This window comes from Nelusetta ayraudi, unplaced genomic scaffold (genome assembly GCF_046127955.1).
Source record: "Nelusetta ayraudi isolate G7.1 ecotype Tasmania unplaced genomic scaffold, CSIRO-AGI_Nayr_v1 ptg000006l, whole genome shotgun sequence".
Classification (NCBI taxonomy): Eukaryota; Metazoa; Chordata; class Actinopteri; order Tetraodontiformes; family Monacanthidae; genus Nelusetta; species Nelusetta ayraudi.
This window is the reverse complement of record NW_027466056.1, coordinates 5,864,495-5,883,023: the sequence shown is the minus strand read 5'-3', so window position 1 is coordinate 5,883,023 and position 18,529 is coordinate 5,864,495. Positions and strand designations below refer to the sequence as shown.

Genomic DNA, 18,529 nt, shown 5'->3' with positions numbered 1-18,529 from the left:
CCCTTGACTACGCCAAAGAGCAGAATTTCCATTTTAACTTTTCCGCTAAGTGGAGCGAATGTATGCACGGACACTGTGAGTCGCCAAGGCTCTTTGTTCCCTCCTACTAAAAATGACAACCTTTACCTCTGCTTTTATGAAGACTAGACTCTTTGAAACAGGTGGTGGGCCGTCTGTGTCGTAACGGACACATTTTATGTTTGGGGAGGAGGGATACGAAATAAAGTGATTTCCAATGTTTGTTTTGTATGATTGTATTATGTATAAATGTGCATTTAAATTATGTCCCAACTTCAATGGAATCGACCTTTTTGTACTGGGCTATTATTATTATTATTATTATTGTTATTATTATTATTATTATTATTATTATTATTGTACCTTTTTGTGTAAAGTCCATTAAAGCTCGTATTTAGCTGCGCCCCAGTGGCCAAGGCATCATTTGTTGGAGTTTGCCACCCTCTGTTGGCGATTTACTACTGTCATACCACCCAATGCTGTGTATGAGCAAAAGGAATGTGGACATTTTAACTGTTTTAAACAGAAAAACAAATCAGACACTGAGGATGAAACAGTGTCACATTAGTCTTGATTTCGACACCTCTCGTGTCTTTTTTTTTTTTTTTTTTTGTCAGAGAATACTTCGTGATTTAGTTTGTAATGATCCGGAAGTGAAAGTGGGGCAGTACACCGGAAGTGGAAATGCGGAAGTGGTGCATCACGCCGGGAGTGTAAATGCTTCAACAAGCACGTCGAGTTAACAACTTACCCAAATGTTTGATGTAAAACACCGGTTCGCAGCTTATATTGGCGAGTGAGGGGGAAAAAAACGTGCAGTAAGACGTCGGACACAGTAAGAAACGTTTTGCCTTTATATTCAAGCAGGTGTCTGAGGAGCGAGGTCGCTGTAGGCAAATGAAAGCTTCGGTTTTTTGAGTTGAACGGCTAACCTGAGAACGAGTGAGACACCAGGCAACTGCTGCTGCAGGCATGTCGACCTATCCAACGCCAAACTACTCCCACGCCGGACGGGGAGACTTCCAAGACGTTTACGAGCCGGCCGAGGATTCCTTCCTGCTGATAGACGCCCTGGAGAAAGACGCTGAGAAGCTAAAGCTAACGAGGTCAGAGCTACATACTGGGGGTGACTTGAATTGCAAGTGGAAGGGTCGATTATTTTATGGGTTTATAACATAATAATGAGTTAATTTTTGTAAGTACAGCAATGACAATGACCTGGCCATTGGGTTACAGCCGCAAGCTGAAACTGTGGACAGTAAAACTGTCAATCGAAAAAAAGTGTAACTGGTCTGAATGTAAAGTGACGCGTTTAAGCTGCATTATCTCTCTCTCTCTCTCTCTCTCGCTCTCTCCCTCTCTCTTCCTCTCTCACACACACGCTTTTAAAACATTTGATCAATAATTTATAGACGCAGACGGTTAATAACTTAGTTTTCATGTCCTGGTGACTCCACACTGAGGCGGAGCTTCGTTGTCATGGTGCTTTGGGTGGAAGAAAATGTTTTTCTCATCAACCCAAATCCAATTTTAGATGCAACTTGGAGAAGTTATAGTCCTACTTATTTCACTCTCAACGTTTATAATTTTGTAATATTTTACTGAATGAAGACCAACTCGGTCAGAGAGTTGGTTTGTTCCCTCCACTGCATTGACGTTCAATTAAAAATGTTTCTTTCTTCCGCAGCCCGTCTGTGTGTGTGGAGGTGGGCAGCGGCTCAGGAGTGGTGTCGGCCTTCCTGGCGTCACTCGTCGGACCTGCAGCTCTCTATCTGTAAGCACCTCTCTGCTCTAAATACACACTTCTTTTTTTTTTTTTTTCCATTGCAGCTTCGCCAACTAACAAATGCGCCCTTGTCTGTTAGATGCACAGATGTAAATCCTGCGGCGGCACAGTGCACAGCCAAAACAGCCTGCTGTAATGATGTCCCCCTGCAGCCTGTCATTACATCACTGGTGAGTTTTCCCAACTTGTTTGTCTGAATCTTGCTTTGTGTGCAGCGTGGCTCCAAAGTCCTGCTCTATTCACCGATGGATTGATGTGTTTTTCCTCTTATTGCCATGGTAATTTCATTAGAACGGCTGGATTACGGATTAAAAGAATGAAGTGTTTTTTCTTCTTTTTTTTACTAAATAAGGGTGTAATCACAGTCAGCTGAAATACGAAGGTGACTTTGAGGGACCTGCGGGTTGCAGGTCAGCTATAGTCAGATGACCTGCTGTTACTGAGAGCATTTTAATTAAGTGTTCTTTCTTTTTCTTTTTTTTCCCCCTTCGGTAAAATCTATCATCTATGAAAGTTTGTTGAAGATATGAATAAATGTCTGAGTTCTGTTGCATAATCCTCCAATATTCTTCTGCTGGTCAATGCTGCAGTGCTGTTGGTGCCAAAACTTTACGTCACACCCATTGTTTATGTACCCGTAACGTTAACAATGAGATGTTTCAGGTTGACTGTCTCCTGCCTCGGCTCCAAGGGAAGGTGGACGTCCTGGTCTTCAACCCTCCGTACGTGGTCACGCCTTCCGAGGAGGTACCTCAGCGCCGCGTCGAGTCGCCGCAAAGACGTCAAATCTCGGTGGCGTTTTTTGACGATGCTCGTTATTGGTTTCCACCAGGTGGGCAGCAGAGGCATCGAGGCTGCCTGGGCCGGAGGGGTTCGAGGTCGAGAGGTAACGGACAGGTTCCTGCCTGCCGTGGCGCAGCTGCTGTCCAGCCAGGGCCTCTTCTACCTCGTCACCATTGCCGAAAACGATCCAGGTGAGCATCGGGCGTCTCGCCTCCCACCTGCGGTTCTCCATGGCTGAGTTGACTCTGTGGTTCCCCCCCCCCACCCCACAGAGGAGATCGTCCGCGTGCTGGGCCGCAGTGGCCTGACAGGAGGGGCTTTCCTATCGACGCGAGCGGGGAACGAGCGACTGTCTGTGCTGCGTTTTCACAGGAACTCCTGATCCTGCAAAGTAAGACGTCGGGACAGCTGGTTGTCAGTCAGGTCGTGGCAGACTAGAAAATACAATTAAAGGTTGAGTGTGTAGTATTTGGAGATTTTGAAGAAGAAACGGCAACATCAAGTGGTTACATTTTAGATTGCAGCGTCTTTCACTCTCTGTCCCCCTCCTGAGCCTGCCAGTGAGCAACGGTGGCCTGCGCACCCAAACCTGGAGACCTGGTGACTGTTTTCATGTTGAGCAATTGTAGCAGAGTTTCGGGTCCTAATCTCGAGTCTTGACATCTTTTTCAAGTCTCAGATCATTGATGAGTAAGGAGCACTGACATCATTGCCCGCTGCAGGATTGCTCATGTAAGTGCTGTTTCATGTAATTCACCCAAGGCAGCCTTGAGACGACGACTTCAAACAGGGAAGTGACAGCTTTCCGTCGCCTCCTTGCTGCCCACCGGGTGTCCACGAAGCGTCCAATGAATTCACTCGCCTCCTCAACCAGGTCAGTGAATTGCCATTTGAAGTGAACGACTCAGTTCCTTCAGTTAGTGGCACACGCTGCTGAGCCAAAGGTAGAAAAGGCGAGCGTTATTTTGAAAATGCATATTTCATAAAATGCATATACATACATATGTATATGTATATATGTATATGGAACAGTGATAAAATCAAAACAGAATAGTTTAATTTGAAAGCTTAGGTCAACTGATTCCAATGATGTAAACAAAACTGCTGAACTTACAACAAACAGTGACATTTGTTCATGCTTAGGATGTACAAGAAATAATGTCACATAAATAAAATTGCAGCAAACAAAAGTACTTAATCCTGTTAATCCTTAATCCTCCCATTCCTAAATCTCAATTCTCAGACAGAGGAAAGAGAATTGAAAAAATGATTTTCAAAAGTTTATGAATCCATCCAGAATTGTAGATAATTGTAGAATTGTAGTAATTCTCCCCTCCCCCACCCCTGTTACTACTGTCACAAAGCTGCTAGCTGACGGCAGTCATTTGAGCTCTGTTTGTTTGTCCTTAGGAAGAAAGCTGGACTGGCCTGCAGCTCTTCCAGGGGAACCTCAAGGTTCCTCCCAGGCCAGCTGGGAGACTCCTCCTCCAGATGGGACATGCCAGGAACACCTGCCTAGAGACGTCTCATTCAAACGGCTTGATGAACAAGGCAGTGAGACAAAGTTCTGGAACAACTGTCTTTTTTTTTTTCTTCTTTTTTTCATTATTATGAGAATTATTACTTCTAGCTGGTGAATGTCAGTCAGTACATGCATCATTGCAGACCCACAAAGTATTTTATTGTCTAAACTGTCTGTTGTCACTGTCTAGACAGTAATGGATGATACTTTATAATGGAAATGGAGGATTTAAATTCCACATAAGTTTAAATCATGTATACTTATTGAGTCATTGATTGTTCACCGTCGATAATGACTGCTTCCCAGTGCTCCGTATTTGGACATGTTGAGATTTCCCCTTTTTTATGCCAAGCTATATTTATAGGCTGATCTTACACACACGCACAAAAAAAATAAAATAATAGAAAAAAGAATCCTGTCAAGTGGTGTTCATTTTTTGTAAAAAATGATGTGAAATTGATCTGGCCTGCTGCTGCAGGGGACAGACAAGTTCACTTGCATCAGTGGTTTGACGACCATATAAGGTTTTGACTGGTGGGGTTCTAAAATGCGACAGAGGGGGCTGGAGCAGCAGCAGATGGATGAAAGGTTTCGGTGACCCACCTCATAGGAGCAAAAAATATACAATGGGATATGTAGAAAACATTCTGTAATGTCTATTGAAAAAGCAGGACATTTTGAAAAAGTGGATCCATTTGAATCTACTTTTGAATAAATTTGGAAAGTACCACGAATGCAATAGAGTGTAAGAATTGGTTATAATGGTACAATAGTATAAGACTATTTAGACACTTTAATTTTCTATGTTGGGTAATGACTTGTCTAATGTTCTTTTCTGAACATCAGAAGGGAATCAAACTCCCCACGAACTCCTGTGCGGGACACTTGATTCGAACCTAGGCAACAGGTGGTGTTGAACTCGGACAGTGTCTTGCTGGCGAAGACGACAGGTCAAGCAACAGTCTCACCTGGTGGCACTTGAGACAGGACAGCGCCAATTCCATCAAATGGTGCATCAACAGCTTGCATGTATACATACATACAGACAGACAAAACAAAAAACAAGCGTGTATTTATACTTGCATTCTGAGGTCAGACAGCTCATGAGTATCTGCAACAGGAAGTAAACACACAACTGATGCATTCAATCAGATTAACAATCAAAATATTTCGAGCAATGCATTTCTGTTACCTGATAATTTGCTTTTCCTGTGAACTCCGCACATCATGTCTTCAAGCCCTTCAAAACAAAAACAAAAAAATAGTAAAGTTAGCCTCTATTCTCTATTCTCTTTTAAATATTTCATCGTAGGCTATTAATAACATTTCATGCATAGCACGATTCAGCGAATTACACATTTAGGATGAGAAGGGTAAATACAATCCAATTTATAGGTTCACAATGCCGCCCCTGAAATGCTCTAACAACCCCAAAACAATTCTCCACAGCACTATGCCGCTGCACGGCTTTGGGCCTTTGCATCCGCATTTATTTTGAAAAGCCGAGTTGGCGGAAGTCGCCTCTACATATTTCCTAACTTTACAAAGCTTGGCTGGGTCACGCTGCAAAAGCAGCCGGATGTTTTGTGTCGCCAGAATGTGAAGGGAGGGGGACGTTCTGCAACATTTTATTTATTTTTTCCTTTTATTAATGATAATTAAAAAAATAAATAAATAACGGACACCACAAATCTAAGGGCGCGGCTCCGGCGGTAGCGGCGGCGGCTCGGAGGAGGTGAGTATCCGAATAGGAAGCGGCTCCCTATCGAGCTGCCTTGTTGTAGCGGCCGGAAGCCGCAGGTTGGTGCGGGTGAAAGCTGCGGGGAGGTCGTGACGGCGTTGGTTCGCAGTGACTGTGCACGCCCCGGCGCGCTCCACTGCTATCCGGAACATAGTTAGTTTAGAGGGGTTAATTATTTTACGCAGTGTGGACTCTTGTCAACCACAAGGATCGTTGCGTCCCGGCAGGGATGCAGCTGTTGTTGCTGAAAGAGTGGAGATTATGATGATGATGATGATGATGATGATGATGATGATGATGGGGGCCCGAGTGTCGTGTCTCACCTGTCCGCTGTGCGTGCGCTGGTGTGTTATGTTGGTAAAGGAGAGTACGACGGGCGTGAGTGGGGAGGTGGGAGCGAGACCCAGCAGCTGTCTCTGCCTTCGACGTCCTAATCCTGGTGTCTTCTCGGATCAGAGTGTAGTTTGCAAACAGCTGAAGTCAGTGAGCTTTATAACAAAACAACACTCATATGTACACGTACGTATGTATATATATATATATATATATATATATATATATACACACACACACACACACACATATATATATATGTATATATATATATACGTATATATATATATATATATACATATATATATACATATATATATACGTATATATATATACATATATATATATATACATATATACATATATATATATACATATATATATATATATATATATATATATATATATATATATACGTATATATATATATATATACACGTATATATATATACGTACATATATATATACATATATATACACGTATATATATATATACGTACATATATATATACACGTATACATATATACACGTATATATATACGTATACATATATATACGTACATATATATATGTATACATATATATACGTACATATATATATACATATATATACGTACATATATATACATACATATATATATATATATACATACATATATATATATACATACATATATATATATGTATATATATGTATATATACGTGTATATACGTGTATATATATATATATATATATATACACGTATATATACATATATATATACGTGTATATATATATATATATATATATATATATACGTATATATATATGTATATATATGTATATATACGTGTATATACGTGTATATATATATACGTGTATATACGTGTATATATATATATATATATATATATATATATATATATATATATATATATATATATATATACATATATATATATATATATATATACATACACATACCTGTATATGTATACATACATACATACATACATATACACACACACACACACAGCTTCTATTTGAGCACATGGGTTTTACAAAGGGTGTAGTTTCAACAATGCCACACACACCTGAACACTAAGCAACAGTCAAAACACTGTCCTGTTCCTGTTCCCAAATGTAAACTGTTTAAATTGTAAATGGTAAAACGGTGGAAGTACAAAAGATCTTACAGGACTGGCGCAAGTTTTTGTGTAACATTTACACAGGTCCTGCGTTTATACGAGCACGCGCGTCTTCAGCCTTCAGATCATTCCATGTGTGTCAGACTGCAGCGACACGTGTCCTCCGTCTGGCCCAGTCAGCCCAAGCTCTCTTTTGCCAACACTGCTACCTACCCTGCCGCTTGTGCCGCTTGTGTTGTGTGTCTGAACAGCGCGCCCTGTTGCTGCTGCATGTGATGGGAGCGACACACACGCACACACACGCGCGCACACGCGCACACACACACACACACACACACACACACACACACACACACACACACACACACACACACACACACACACACAAACGCACCTGTCTGCGGTGTGACAGATGGTGTACAGAGGGCTCCTCTGTCTTGGGGTGTGGACACTGTGCAGCCGGTCAGCTGTTGGATCTCTTGTAACCGGGCAGTTGTGCGGCTGAATGACCTCGTGTCACATGTGTCCAGCAAACAAAATGCAACGTCACGCTGGGCTACTTTGATGACTCCACTCAGCGACTCGGTTTTGAATTCATTTTTTCACATTTTATTTTTACTTGAGCTTATTTATTTTTGATGACGTGCAAATTTTTCCTTTTTTTCTATTCTTCTTTTTCTGTTTTGTCCCAATGAAAAAAATGAGAACGTTAAAGTTCAGCCCTCGAGAAAAACAAACTTATTACCCAAAAGTCAATGTTTTTCTTCTCAGCTGCTATTGACTGACTATGTAAAAAGAACTATCAATATTTAACATGGTAGAAAATATGAAAAATCTATTTTTAAAAAACTGCTAAATGACGGTAAACACTGTTACCGGGGCCTGGAATTGAAATATTTCATTGACATTTCTCATATCTGTATTTATAGATACTTTTTTAAAACAAAATGGGTAAAATTATATTAAAAAAAAAAATACAATCCTATTTGAGCAGCTGCTATTCTGCTAGATGAGACACTGCGACTGGGCCCATCCAATATTTTCTCCTGCTTCCAAACATCCTTGCCCCCCCCCGACCTCCAAAAACACTGTTGCATCTCCGCAACCAAACTCTCTCATCTTAGTAGCATGGATTAAAAACTCTGCACTTTCTGTGTCTTCTGTGCCCCCCCCCCCTCCCCAACCATTAAAATCCCCCTTGTTTGCACTGGCGGCCATAAAAAAAAAGGTGGAAGGCCAAAGATTTGTGCTTCCGAGTCCCTCTGCCGCTAAAGTGTGCGGCGACAATGAGGGCCACGTCCCCCCGCCGCTCTCTGCTTCACAAAACAAAACTTTTTGATGTCTCCGCCCCTCCCACTTCCACTATCACCACTCTCCTTTCTCCTCTCTGTCCGACTGTGGCACAAAGGAGGGGGAGAAGAGTGGCCGCGCTGCTCCGTGGCCAGGTGTTTCTCCCCTACGATGCTCCCCGGGGGCTGTAAACCCCCCCCGCACCCCTCCACCAACCCTCATGATGCAGCTGCCCTCCGCAGCCTCCCCTATTGTGTGGCCCCCATTGTTCTGCGGCCCCCCCACCCCTCCCCCTCCCTCGGCCACACAGGGGAAGCCCTTTCAGGCGGAGGTTAGGAGTGTGTGCCGTTGAGTACGCGTGCCTCGGGGAAACTGGGCGTTGCAGACGTCGCCGCCCACCCCGCCCCCCACCCCCGACACACACACTCTCCCTGATTGGCCCACAGCAAAGTGTGGGGAGGGGAGGGAGAATGGCAGACATTGTTGGTCCATCTGTTCTGCCACTTCATTGTCCAACTTGCCTGCTTGCCGCGGCCGCTCCCGAGGACTCGTCCCAGGGCTCGTCCCAGGACTCAGGAGGTTGGAGCGACAGACGGACGGACGGACGGACAGACAGACAGACAGACAGACGCCGTCCTGACCCAGGCAGACTCGCACATCCAGCACTCTTCCTCTGCCTCACGCGGATTTTTAAAACCTGCAGAAATGAGATAATCAGCATCTCTTCCCTCCCTCCTCATTGTTTTACGGATCTCTTCAAGCTCGGTGAGTCCGCGACACAGAAATGGTCAACCGGCTGGCTCGTCCAGCTTGTGTCCTCGTCCAGCTGGTGTCCAGGGAGCCGCTCCGGCTGCGTCACCTGCGAGACAGGTCACAAAGGCTGCAGCGCCGCCGTTAGCAACTTATAACTTGTGCACACTCTGTTGCGTGTCTCTGTTTTCACTTACTGGAAAGTGCCGGACGTATGAAAGTTGTGTTGTGAGGAGGCTGCTGCAGCTGCAGCTGCTGCTGCTGATGCTTGCACTGCTCAAATAAGACAGTGTAACAGTGTGAGACAGTGTGAGTTGAGAGAGAGAGAGAGGAAAAAAAGCCGGTACGCATTTCCTCATGTGCCTGCCTGCCTGCCTGCCGTTGCTTCGAGTTTCAGCTCTAAGCCCGTATTAAAAAGTGAAGGGGGCGTTTTGTTTTGTTTTTTGCAGCAAGCATCTTCAAATCTGGGTCATATTGAGCTGAAGAGGGATAGAGTCTTATTGGCATCAGAAGGTGTGCGTCTGTGCCCCACTGTATACACTGTGTATTTGCGTGCGCGCGTGCGTGTGTGCGCTGGTGTGGAGGTGACACCAGTTGCGAGCGTCCCCTCCCTCAGCCGACATCTGCTGCCCCTGCTGCCGGCGGCGGCGGCTGGGCTGGGGGGGGGGTATTAGCGCACAAATCTAGATGTGCATCGCATCCAGGACCCCCCCCACCACCACCACCACCACCACCACCCCCACCCCAACACACATCTGATTACCGCGTCACAGAGCACCACTCTCTGCACGACAAGCCCCGCCCCCCGCCCCCACCGCGAGCCGCTGGTGGGAAGTGTTACATATTCATCAGTGCCTCCTGCTAAGGCCACCAGCTCCTCAAGCTCCTGGGCCGTTTGAAAGATGCAACCGCTGGGCGTGTGTTGGTGTGAAAAGGTCGGCGCTCCTGCAGGGAGGGACCGTTAGAAATAAAAAAAAATAAAAAAAATAAAAAAAAAGTCCAAGTAGAGGCATTGCTGTGGACACTGGATTAGCTTTTCAAAAGTGTGGAAGGACTCCCCGGTTAATCAGATTGCAACTGTAACAAGTTTATGAGTGGCGCTTGCTGTGGGCTTTTAAGCAGATAAAACAACTGGATTACAATCGGATTTGTCTGGATGCTGGTAGCTGGGGGGGCAACACATTTTGGTCACTATTGGGCAGCATTTTCAGAATGAAATAAATTCCTTTGTTTAAATGCACATATTTGTTCAATCTTCACCTTTGAGCCATTTATCTGAGACACTTCACAACATAAAAAACAACAACTGACTGTTGTCTCAAAGACTTACTTTTTGTGAATCTATCCCACAATGCATTGGCATCTAATCTCGTTGTGGTTTGTTTACATCTTCACACTGCCAGTCACAATTGAGGGCAAACCATTCCAACTCAATTGTAGCCACTCAAGCATTTTTTGCAATCTCTTGATATTTGCCATTTTGCAACCGCTTATCGGGGGGGGGGGGGCGGGGGGGGGGGGGGGGGAGGATCAGAAAGTGGACCAGCGCTGAACTTTCCTTCTTTAAAAACCATTTTGCATTAAGGTTGAGGTATTTTGCAATGGATGGCGATCACAAGAGACTAAGACGTGGCTAACACGGGAGTGATCATCCCCAAAACTTGAGAGCCGCTGCGCTGACCCACTTTGTGCACTGGGCCAGGCAAGCAGGTGTAACGTCTGACGTGAGGCCCGTGCCTTGGCTGGGTGACGTCACACTTTATAGAAAACAGGAGAGCAGGTCTGCGCTGTGTCAGCACAATCCACAAAAAAACATCTCCCACATAGTCTCGCTCTAACGACCGCAGCATGAGTCACCTTGTGGGACCAGATGTTGTGCGTCTGTGTGTGTGTGTGTGGTGACTGACTGGCACCTTCAACACACATCACACCCACGTTGGGTGATGCCAAGGGGGCCGAATCACTGCTGCACGCCGGCCGCCATCTACGCTGGCAGGGTGAGTTGCCATCAAGGCACGCTTAAGCGCCCCCCCCCATCCAATACCCTTCCACCTCCTCTTTGTTGAAACGTGTGTGTGAGCGAGAGAAAGACGCGGCAGCCAGCCTCTGTCTTGGCATTTGGATCGGGGAGAATGCTTTCAACAGCTGTAGCTTAGCAACAGTAGCTCAAGCCGAGTTGCTAGGCAGCCCCTTTTTCGTAAAATGCACACTCCCTGCCTCCCTCCCTCCCCACGTCCCGACTCCACCCCCTCCACCGGCTGCGAGTCACTTCCCCTTCCATCATCTGGTCATTCGGGATTACAAAACTTTTTTTGTTTTTGTTTTTATAACGACGATAAGACGACAATATCTGACCCCATTTTTAGCGCTGGTTTAATGGCAACGGCACTAAAGTCCAACTGTCAAAGTGCCAAATGCAAAACTACAAAATAAAACAGTAGCTTGGGATAAAAGATACAAATGCTCCACTTTTGTCCACCCTGTAAGGGGAAATGTAGATCCCCCCCCCCCCCCCCCAATGGTGCCATTTTGAAAGTGGACAACCACTCACTCTTCATTACCCGTTTTATGGTGCAAGACTAACTTTGTTAAAGTGCTCCCAGCGTTTTGTGTGCGCCTAAAAATCTTTGACACCAATCAGATTAGTTTAAACAGATCAGGGGTTGGGGGGTGGGAGGGAGGGGGTCGGGGGGTGGGTTGAGAGGGGGTTAATGAATGACTGGGCCACCCCTGTGCATGAAGCAGCATATGGGCCTTAATTATCAGATGGAATACTAGGGGGGAGTTGTGGGGGTCTGCGGGCCTCATCTCTTGCCCTCACTTGCCCCTCCCCCAAACCTTTAGATTAATGCTGTGTGCCGTGGACCTATAAAAACAATCTGGACCCAGACATTTGAAGAGCGCGAGAGGGAGGAAAAAAGCGGGAGTCCATTAATTAGGGTGAGAGGCCCCCATCGGCTCTTTGTGTCAGCCAGCCAGCCAGCGTCTCGCCACCGTCCCCGACCGCCTACAGCAGCCACTCAGACAACATTCACAGGGGGTCTTCAGAGTGCACAGGAAAGATGTTTATAGCTTATTTCTTAAAAAGAAAATTAAAAAAAATAAAAGATTTTCCTAAATTAACATTCACATGATCATGTGAAAGCAACGGTGCGATGCAAAAATCACTTTGCAAATTATTTTCAGCTGAACCGTTTGCAGTGTCAATATTTGCCTTTGCTCTCACCAGTCACCCCACTTGCTCTGCAAAAACGTTCCGAGATGATAAATATTAATGTTTTCAGTTCACAAATGGCCTAAGGTGAGTTAATAATTTAGAATTTAGCTCAAAGCTTCGTCCATAAAAACGATTGCAATATTATATGACACGCTACTTAAGTGTATAACCCCAGCAAAGAAAAATATCAAAGACATGCAACTTTTGTCCTTGTGCACAATTTAATCTGGTCACTGCTAATGGACTGTGCCGATTTAGTAGCAATCAAGACGCGAGTCCATTACATCCTGAGGTGACAACTAAAAGTTGAAAATGGACAACAGGCAGCACTTATATAAGTTTGCTTTGTGTGTCGTCCTTTAGGCACCCATGACTGGAGCTTTGTGAGCGGGCAGCAGTCGGCCCCCGTTGTGCTGGATGTCTGGGACAGATCCATGGGCCAGAAGGACCATGTGGAGGCAGGAGCAGGACACATCCTCGACCTGGGGCCAGATGTGGAGTATCTCCACGTAGCGGGGGCAGACCGGCAGGCTGGCACCTCTGACGGACCCCCTGCTATGGAGGAGCAGGGGGAGTGCCCTGGCAGCAGCATCGGTGCTGTCGATTCCCCTCCGCCGCCCACCACAGATGGACACGTCGGGTCTGACGCCGAGGGCGAGACAACGCTGCTCTCCGGCACGAAATTGGCGGCTTGCCACAATCCCGATGGTGGAGAAGTTGGATCCGCTAGCGGTAAGAACACCCACCAGCCCCTTTGTCGGACTCAATGTGTGGATCTAGGAACCGAGGGTCCTCCCGAGCCTCCATCGGATGGCGAACACAACACCCCTGACCAGTCCTCGCCTTGCAAGCAGCCACCCGAGCCGCCCACATCAGAACCGGTCTCGGAGGCCAGCTTAAAGGAGTACCAGACAAAACTGGAGTTCGCCTTGAAGCTGGGCTACTGCGAGGAGACTGTGCGGCAGGTGCTGTCCAAGCTTGGCCCAGACACCCTCATCAATGACATACTGGGAGAGCTGGTCAAGCTGGGCACCAAGTCCGACAGTGAGCAGCCCGGACGAACACTGGCCTCTACCTCGTCTTCTTCATCCTCCTCTTCCTCTTGCGGCTGTTCCGACCCATTAGATGGCCAGCGGTCCGACTCTCCATGTCCTTCAGACTCTCTGTGCGACCAAGACAACCTACGTCCCATCGTGGTGGATGGCAGCAACGTGGCCATGAGGTGAGTTTTCACGACTCTGCCCTCTTTTTTAATTTGATGCCGTCAGATCTGTGTATGTCAGAAGGTCTTGTCCAGAAGCTTAATAGGTAATCGATTCTCTCCCGTAGCCACGGCAACAAGGAAGTGTTTTCTTGCCAAGGGATCCAGCTGGCTGTAGATTGGTTCGTAGAGCGTGGCCATCATGACATCACAGTTTTTGTGCCCGCGTGGAGGAAAGAGCAGTCCCGGCCTGATGCCCCTATAACAGGTCCTTGCAAAAGACCGACATGTGGAGGGGTGGTGGGTGGGAGCACAACTGCCACCTTGTTTTTTCTTGACTATATGCCCTAACCATGTCCACCCACACATACAGATCAGGAGATCTTGCGTCGCCTTGAGAAGGAGAAGATCCTTGTCTTCACTCCCTCGCGGCGGGTACAAGGAAGACGCGTGGTTTGCTATGACGACCGCTTCATTGTCAAGCTCGCCTATGAGTCAGATGGCATCATCGTCTCCAACGACAACTACAGAGACCTTGCTAATGAGAAGCCTGAGTGGAAGAAGTTCATTGACGAGCGGCTGCTAATGTATTCCTTTGTCAATGACAAGTAAGTGCAGGGTCGCAAACACCACCTTGGGTACATGAATATACTGTAGATAGATATTTACTTCATTCAACACTACTGCTCACAAATCAATGTGCTGTACCACATTTAAAGACATCCCTCTCAAGGATCAAACTCCTCTCTCTCAGATTCATGCCACCCGATGACCCTCTTGGTCGTCATGGCCCCAGCTTGGACAACTTCCTGCGCAAAAGGCCTGTCATGCCTGAACAGAAGAAACAGCCTTGCCCATATGGTAGAACTTTACCTTATGTATTTAACTGAATGACCAGCATGGGCTTGGAATGAGAAAGGAATCTAAGTAAAACTGCTGGTCTGTCCCAATGTAAAACTTTGCCAATGCATGTGATGTCACTGCCTGTTTTGCTTTTATGCTATCCAAGTTAATATTGATGGAGACCTTCTTTTCCGTTGGTTTCAGGAAAGAAGTGTACTTACGGTCACAAGTGCAAGTACTACCACCCGGAAAGGGGTGGCCAACCTCAGCGTGCCGTGGCCGATGAGCTGCGTGCAAGTGCCAAGACCTGTGTCACTGCAAAAAACCAGGGGGATTCTGGGCTTGTGAAGAGCCACAGCGTGCCAGCTGGCAGCATTGAGGCCAAGAAAGGCGCTCCCAAGCGGCAATCGGACCCAAGCATCAGAGCTCTGTCCTACAGTGACGCAGAAGAGAAGCTTCTGGCCAAGGAGAGGCTGGAGATTCAGAAGAACAGCATGGGCAGCAGTAGCAGCAGTTGTAGCAGGAGCACAAACATGTCCCCAGCTCCGGAGTGTGGTCCTCCATCCACACTTAATCTACCGCAGGAACAACAGTCCAGAGCAGGAACTCCTCACACTATGGCTGCCTCCAGCCATGACCTCTACCCTCACTCTGAGTCTCCAGACTTGCACTATTACTCGGTGACCCGTGCGTACTCCGGCTTGACCCTCTCGTCCAGGCGAAGTCCGGACTGCCGCTTCGCCAACGACACGGACCTGCGGCTCGGCTCCATGGGCTCGGCGGGCTCCGAGTGCGGCAGCGAGAGCAACATTAGTTGCGGGAGCAGCTGCGACTCGTACGGCGAGCGACAGTGTCCCAGTTGTGCGCCCGAAGGCTTGCTGGAAGATGGCGTCCATTTTGTCAACCTCCACGGGCGATTCTTTCCTCACCATGCCCCAACCAGCCATGAGATGTGTGGCCTTCACTCGGCCGAGTACGCCAACGTCCAGCACACCCACTCTTCCAACTCTGGGATGCACGGCTACCACCTACACATGGCCCGAGGCCAGAGTTGCGCTCATGATCCGCCCCCGCCAGAGGCTACCCCGAAACGCCCCCTGTATCCTTTGCCTCCTCACCTGCAGCATCAGCCTCTCACCGCACGCTCGAGCTGCCCGGGCGACTACCACTCTTTGCCCCAGTCCGCGCCACACACTCCCGGCTCTCCTCTTGGCCGTTGCCTGGCGCCCAGCCGGGTCGAGAGCGTTTCAGATTCACATTTGTACGAGCACCTCTCTGCGCCACACCACCGACCGAAACCTCTCCACAGCTGGGAGGCGTACTACAGACAGCCGTCGCTGCAGCCATCTCGGTACGAGCCATCGGCCTACCAGAGCCTGCCGGACACACGCCAGTCATCCTGGCACGGCCCTCCGTGGGCGCAGGAGGGTTACGGCCAGCGCCACTCCTCTCACCCAGCTCTGCACCCATCCCCCACACATTACCTCAACCACCCGCCGCCTGCCACCCACTCCCCACACCGGCCGCCATACCCACCCCACGGCGCCCACCTACCCGTGCCTTCCCAACCCCCTCCCCTACCTTACATACCTCAGCACCCAGAGTCCCCTGCACACGGCCACTACGAGGACTTGCGGGAGAAAGTGTACATCAACCTCTGCAACATATTCCCCTCGGAGCTCGTCAGCCGAGTGATGGCCAGGAGCCCTCACGTCACCGATGCTCAGCAGCTGGCAGCCGCCATCCTGGCAGAGAAAAGTCAAACAGGCTACTGAGGAAGTTAGCACCACTGCTGAAAATCTGCTGAAAATCACCAGAAATCAGCAAACTGCCCTTGCACAAATGAGGAAATGAATTCAGGCTCAAGATGCTTGTAATGATCAAGTCATTTGGCAAAACGTGCAACATACTGGTGTGAGCTTGGGGAGGAGTCATTTCTACCATTATTTATTTATTAGCGGAATACAAAAACATCATTACTCAACTCATCATTAAATTTAAATGGCACCTTTTTGATTGGTTAATATTCCAACCCAAAAACTGTCACTAAACAAGTGGACACTAGACATTATGACGTAGCAGATCTCCTCCCCTACAGCTATTCCCCCCGCCCCTCCACCCAGTTATGAGGTGAGACTTTTGTGAATACAGCCCACATTACGGCTGCTGCTGGATTCAAACCCCCCCCCCCCAAGGCCTGTGTAGTAGTATATTGATCTACGAGTGTTTTTGCTTGTTTGTGAGGTTGTTTTCCATGTTAAGAAATGGGCGTCTGAGAGGTCTTGGTCTTAGAGATAATGTGTTTTGGTGGTAGGAGGTTGGAGTTGTAGCTGTAGAGATGGGTGACCCTGTCGTGTGTACCTTAGTTTTAGTAAGGGACATCTCTCTCTCTCTCTCTCTCTCTGGCCCTTTATTTGGGGTCAACTCCGGTATCTGCTACAGACAGGAAATGCCTGGACATTGTCAATCGAACGTGCACACGCTGTAAATATATTTAACGGGTCTCCTGCCATTGCTCTGTCCGGCCGCTGTTTGTCTGTAGCAGATCCCAGCTGAATCCATGCTAGACGGAGAAAAACCTTGTTTGATACAAATTGTATCATGAACTAAGTCGCTGATGTTCTATACATTACACGGACTTGTCGATCTGTATTTATTGCAAAACACTCTTGCCGTATTGCTGTCTAGTTGAAGTGCGTGGACAAGCAGTCACCACATGTTTGAACTCTTTCAACCTTCTGGAAATTGCTTTGAGACAATTATTTCCACCTGTATTATGAAACAGAAGGAGATGACGGCCTACTATGTTTAGGTCATCATGAATTCCTCTGCACATTTGGGTTTCAAAGCTGGCTTGTTAATTCAGCAGATTATATGTTTTAACATGAGCTCCACGTAAGCCAAATGCTAGAAGGTTTTTGTTTCTTGGTTTTCGGCAATGATTTATTTTTTTTACGTTACTAATTGCTAAGCTTATAACAAATGAATATTTATGTTTTATTGTAAATTACCTATTAGTATATCAATTCTAAAAAATGATCAGAAAGCTTCAGCTTTTTTTTTTCTAAATCTTGTCCCATGTCCTGCGGTCTCCACTCGAAATTAATTTAGCTCAACCATAAGTGTTACAGAATTTCATTTGTTAAGTTGTTAAGTTCTTGCAGAACTTAACTTAAATAATTAGCGGGATGAAAAATTGGTGGTAATATGTACTTTCTGGCGCAGAAAGTTTCAATCAGATTGTAAGTGGACAAATTATATTTTCTAAAAATGAACAATTAAAAAAAAAAAAAAGAAATTACTTGACCACACACAGTGAACACATTATAGCACTTAATACTATACCAACATTTCCAAATACTTAACACTCTCGTGAACTTACCCTGGAGTGTAATTGAGATTACACTCATTTCAATGAGTAAAACATTAGCATACTTCGGCTAAATTCTCCTGGTTTTATTGTGACATAGGTAATGAATAAATTTGGCTTACTAATGTGCAGGCGGCACCTTGAGTGCAGTCTGACTCGGATCATAAATCGCCGCTCATTTTACTTCATCACAAGCCAGCTTACATAAACCCCACTGTTTGTTTTTTTTTCGTCCAGCGTGTTGCCTTGTGCAGGAGACTGCACGTGGTGCAATTACACGTGCGCTTGACGAGAGACCTTTGCGTGTATCGAAGAAGCGCCTTCTCTCTGGCCTCCTGGCACTGTGTGTCAGCGTGGCCTCAGAGCGTGGGCCCAAAGTAATGCCTCTTCATGGCATTGTGCTTATGACACATCCAATTCTCTGAACTGTGTTCAGCTAACTGTTATGCATGTGTTGATTTTTTTGGGGGATTTTTTTTTTTTTTTTTACGATTATTACTTTTGGTTTTCTGCATGTTTTTCTTGTGTTCTGTACATAGCCGTGT

At 46.5% G+C, this 18,529-nt stretch overlaps 2 protein-coding genes and 1 long non-coding RNA gene across 7 annotated transcripts; 2 read left to right on the top strand and 1 right to left on the bottom strand.

Moving 5' to 3' along the window:
* The first annotated feature begins 669 nt into the window (after nucleotides 1-669).
* On the top strand, nucleotides 670-4,499 carry hemk2 (HemK methyltransferase 2, ETF1 glutamine and histone H4 lysine). Of its 4 annotated transcripts, XR_012925970.1 has the most exons (9): nucleotides 670-782; nucleotides 886-1,124; nucleotides 1,706-1,792; nucleotides 1,884-1,974; nucleotides 2,468-2,551; nucleotides 2,637-2,778; nucleotides 2,860-2,978; nucleotides 3,378-3,461; nucleotides 3,998-4,499. XR_012925970.1 is itself a non-coding variant. In XM_076017454.1 (7 exons), exons 1-6 carry the CDS (start codon nucleotides 991-993, stop codon nucleotides 2,967-2,969), a joined length of 648 nt encoding a protein of 215 aa, XP_075873569.1. In that variant the 5' UTR covers nucleotides 690-990; the 3' UTR covers nucleotides 2,970-2,978; nucleotides 3,378-3,462. The 4 variants fall into 4 exon arrangements, 1 of the variants encoding a protein (XP_075873569.1); XR_012925971.1 differs by having other exon boundaries at nucleotides 690-1,124; nucleotides 3,350-3,461; XR_012925969.1 differs by having other exon boundaries at nucleotides 691-1,124.
* A 693-nt stretch (nucleotides 4,500-5,192) lies between these two features.
* Nucleotides 5,193-6,390, bottom strand: LOC142882795 (uncharacterized). Its single transcript, XR_012925968.1, has 3 exons — nucleotides 5,795-6,390; nucleotides 5,302-5,349; nucleotides 5,193-5,220 (listed from the first exon to the last, which is right to left on the bottom strand). It is a non-coding gene; the product is annotated as an uncharacterized LOC142882795 (long non-coding RNA).
* On the top strand, nucleotides 5,665-17,564 carry LOC142882789 (putative ribonuclease ZC3H12C). Of its 2 annotated transcripts, none has more exons than XM_076017453.1 (6): nucleotides 5,665-5,844; nucleotides 12,934-13,792; nucleotides 13,900-14,039; nucleotides 14,145-14,379; nucleotides 14,526-14,632; nucleotides 14,819-17,564. In XM_076017453.1, the coding sequence occupies exons 2-6, from the start codon at nucleotides 13,005-13,007 to the stop codon at nucleotides 16,387-16,389; spliced, it is 2,841 nt and encodes a 946-aa protein (XP_075873568.1). In that variant the 5' UTR covers nucleotides 5,665-5,844; nucleotides 12,934-13,004; the 3' UTR covers nucleotides 16,390-17,564. The 2 variants fall into 2 exon arrangements, with proteins under 2 accessions (XP_075873568.1, XP_075873567.1); XM_076017452.1 differs by lacking the exon at nucleotides 5,665-5,844 and adding an exon at nucleotides 9,221-9,368.
* The last annotated feature ends 965 nt before the right edge of the window (nucleotides 17,565-18,529 follow it).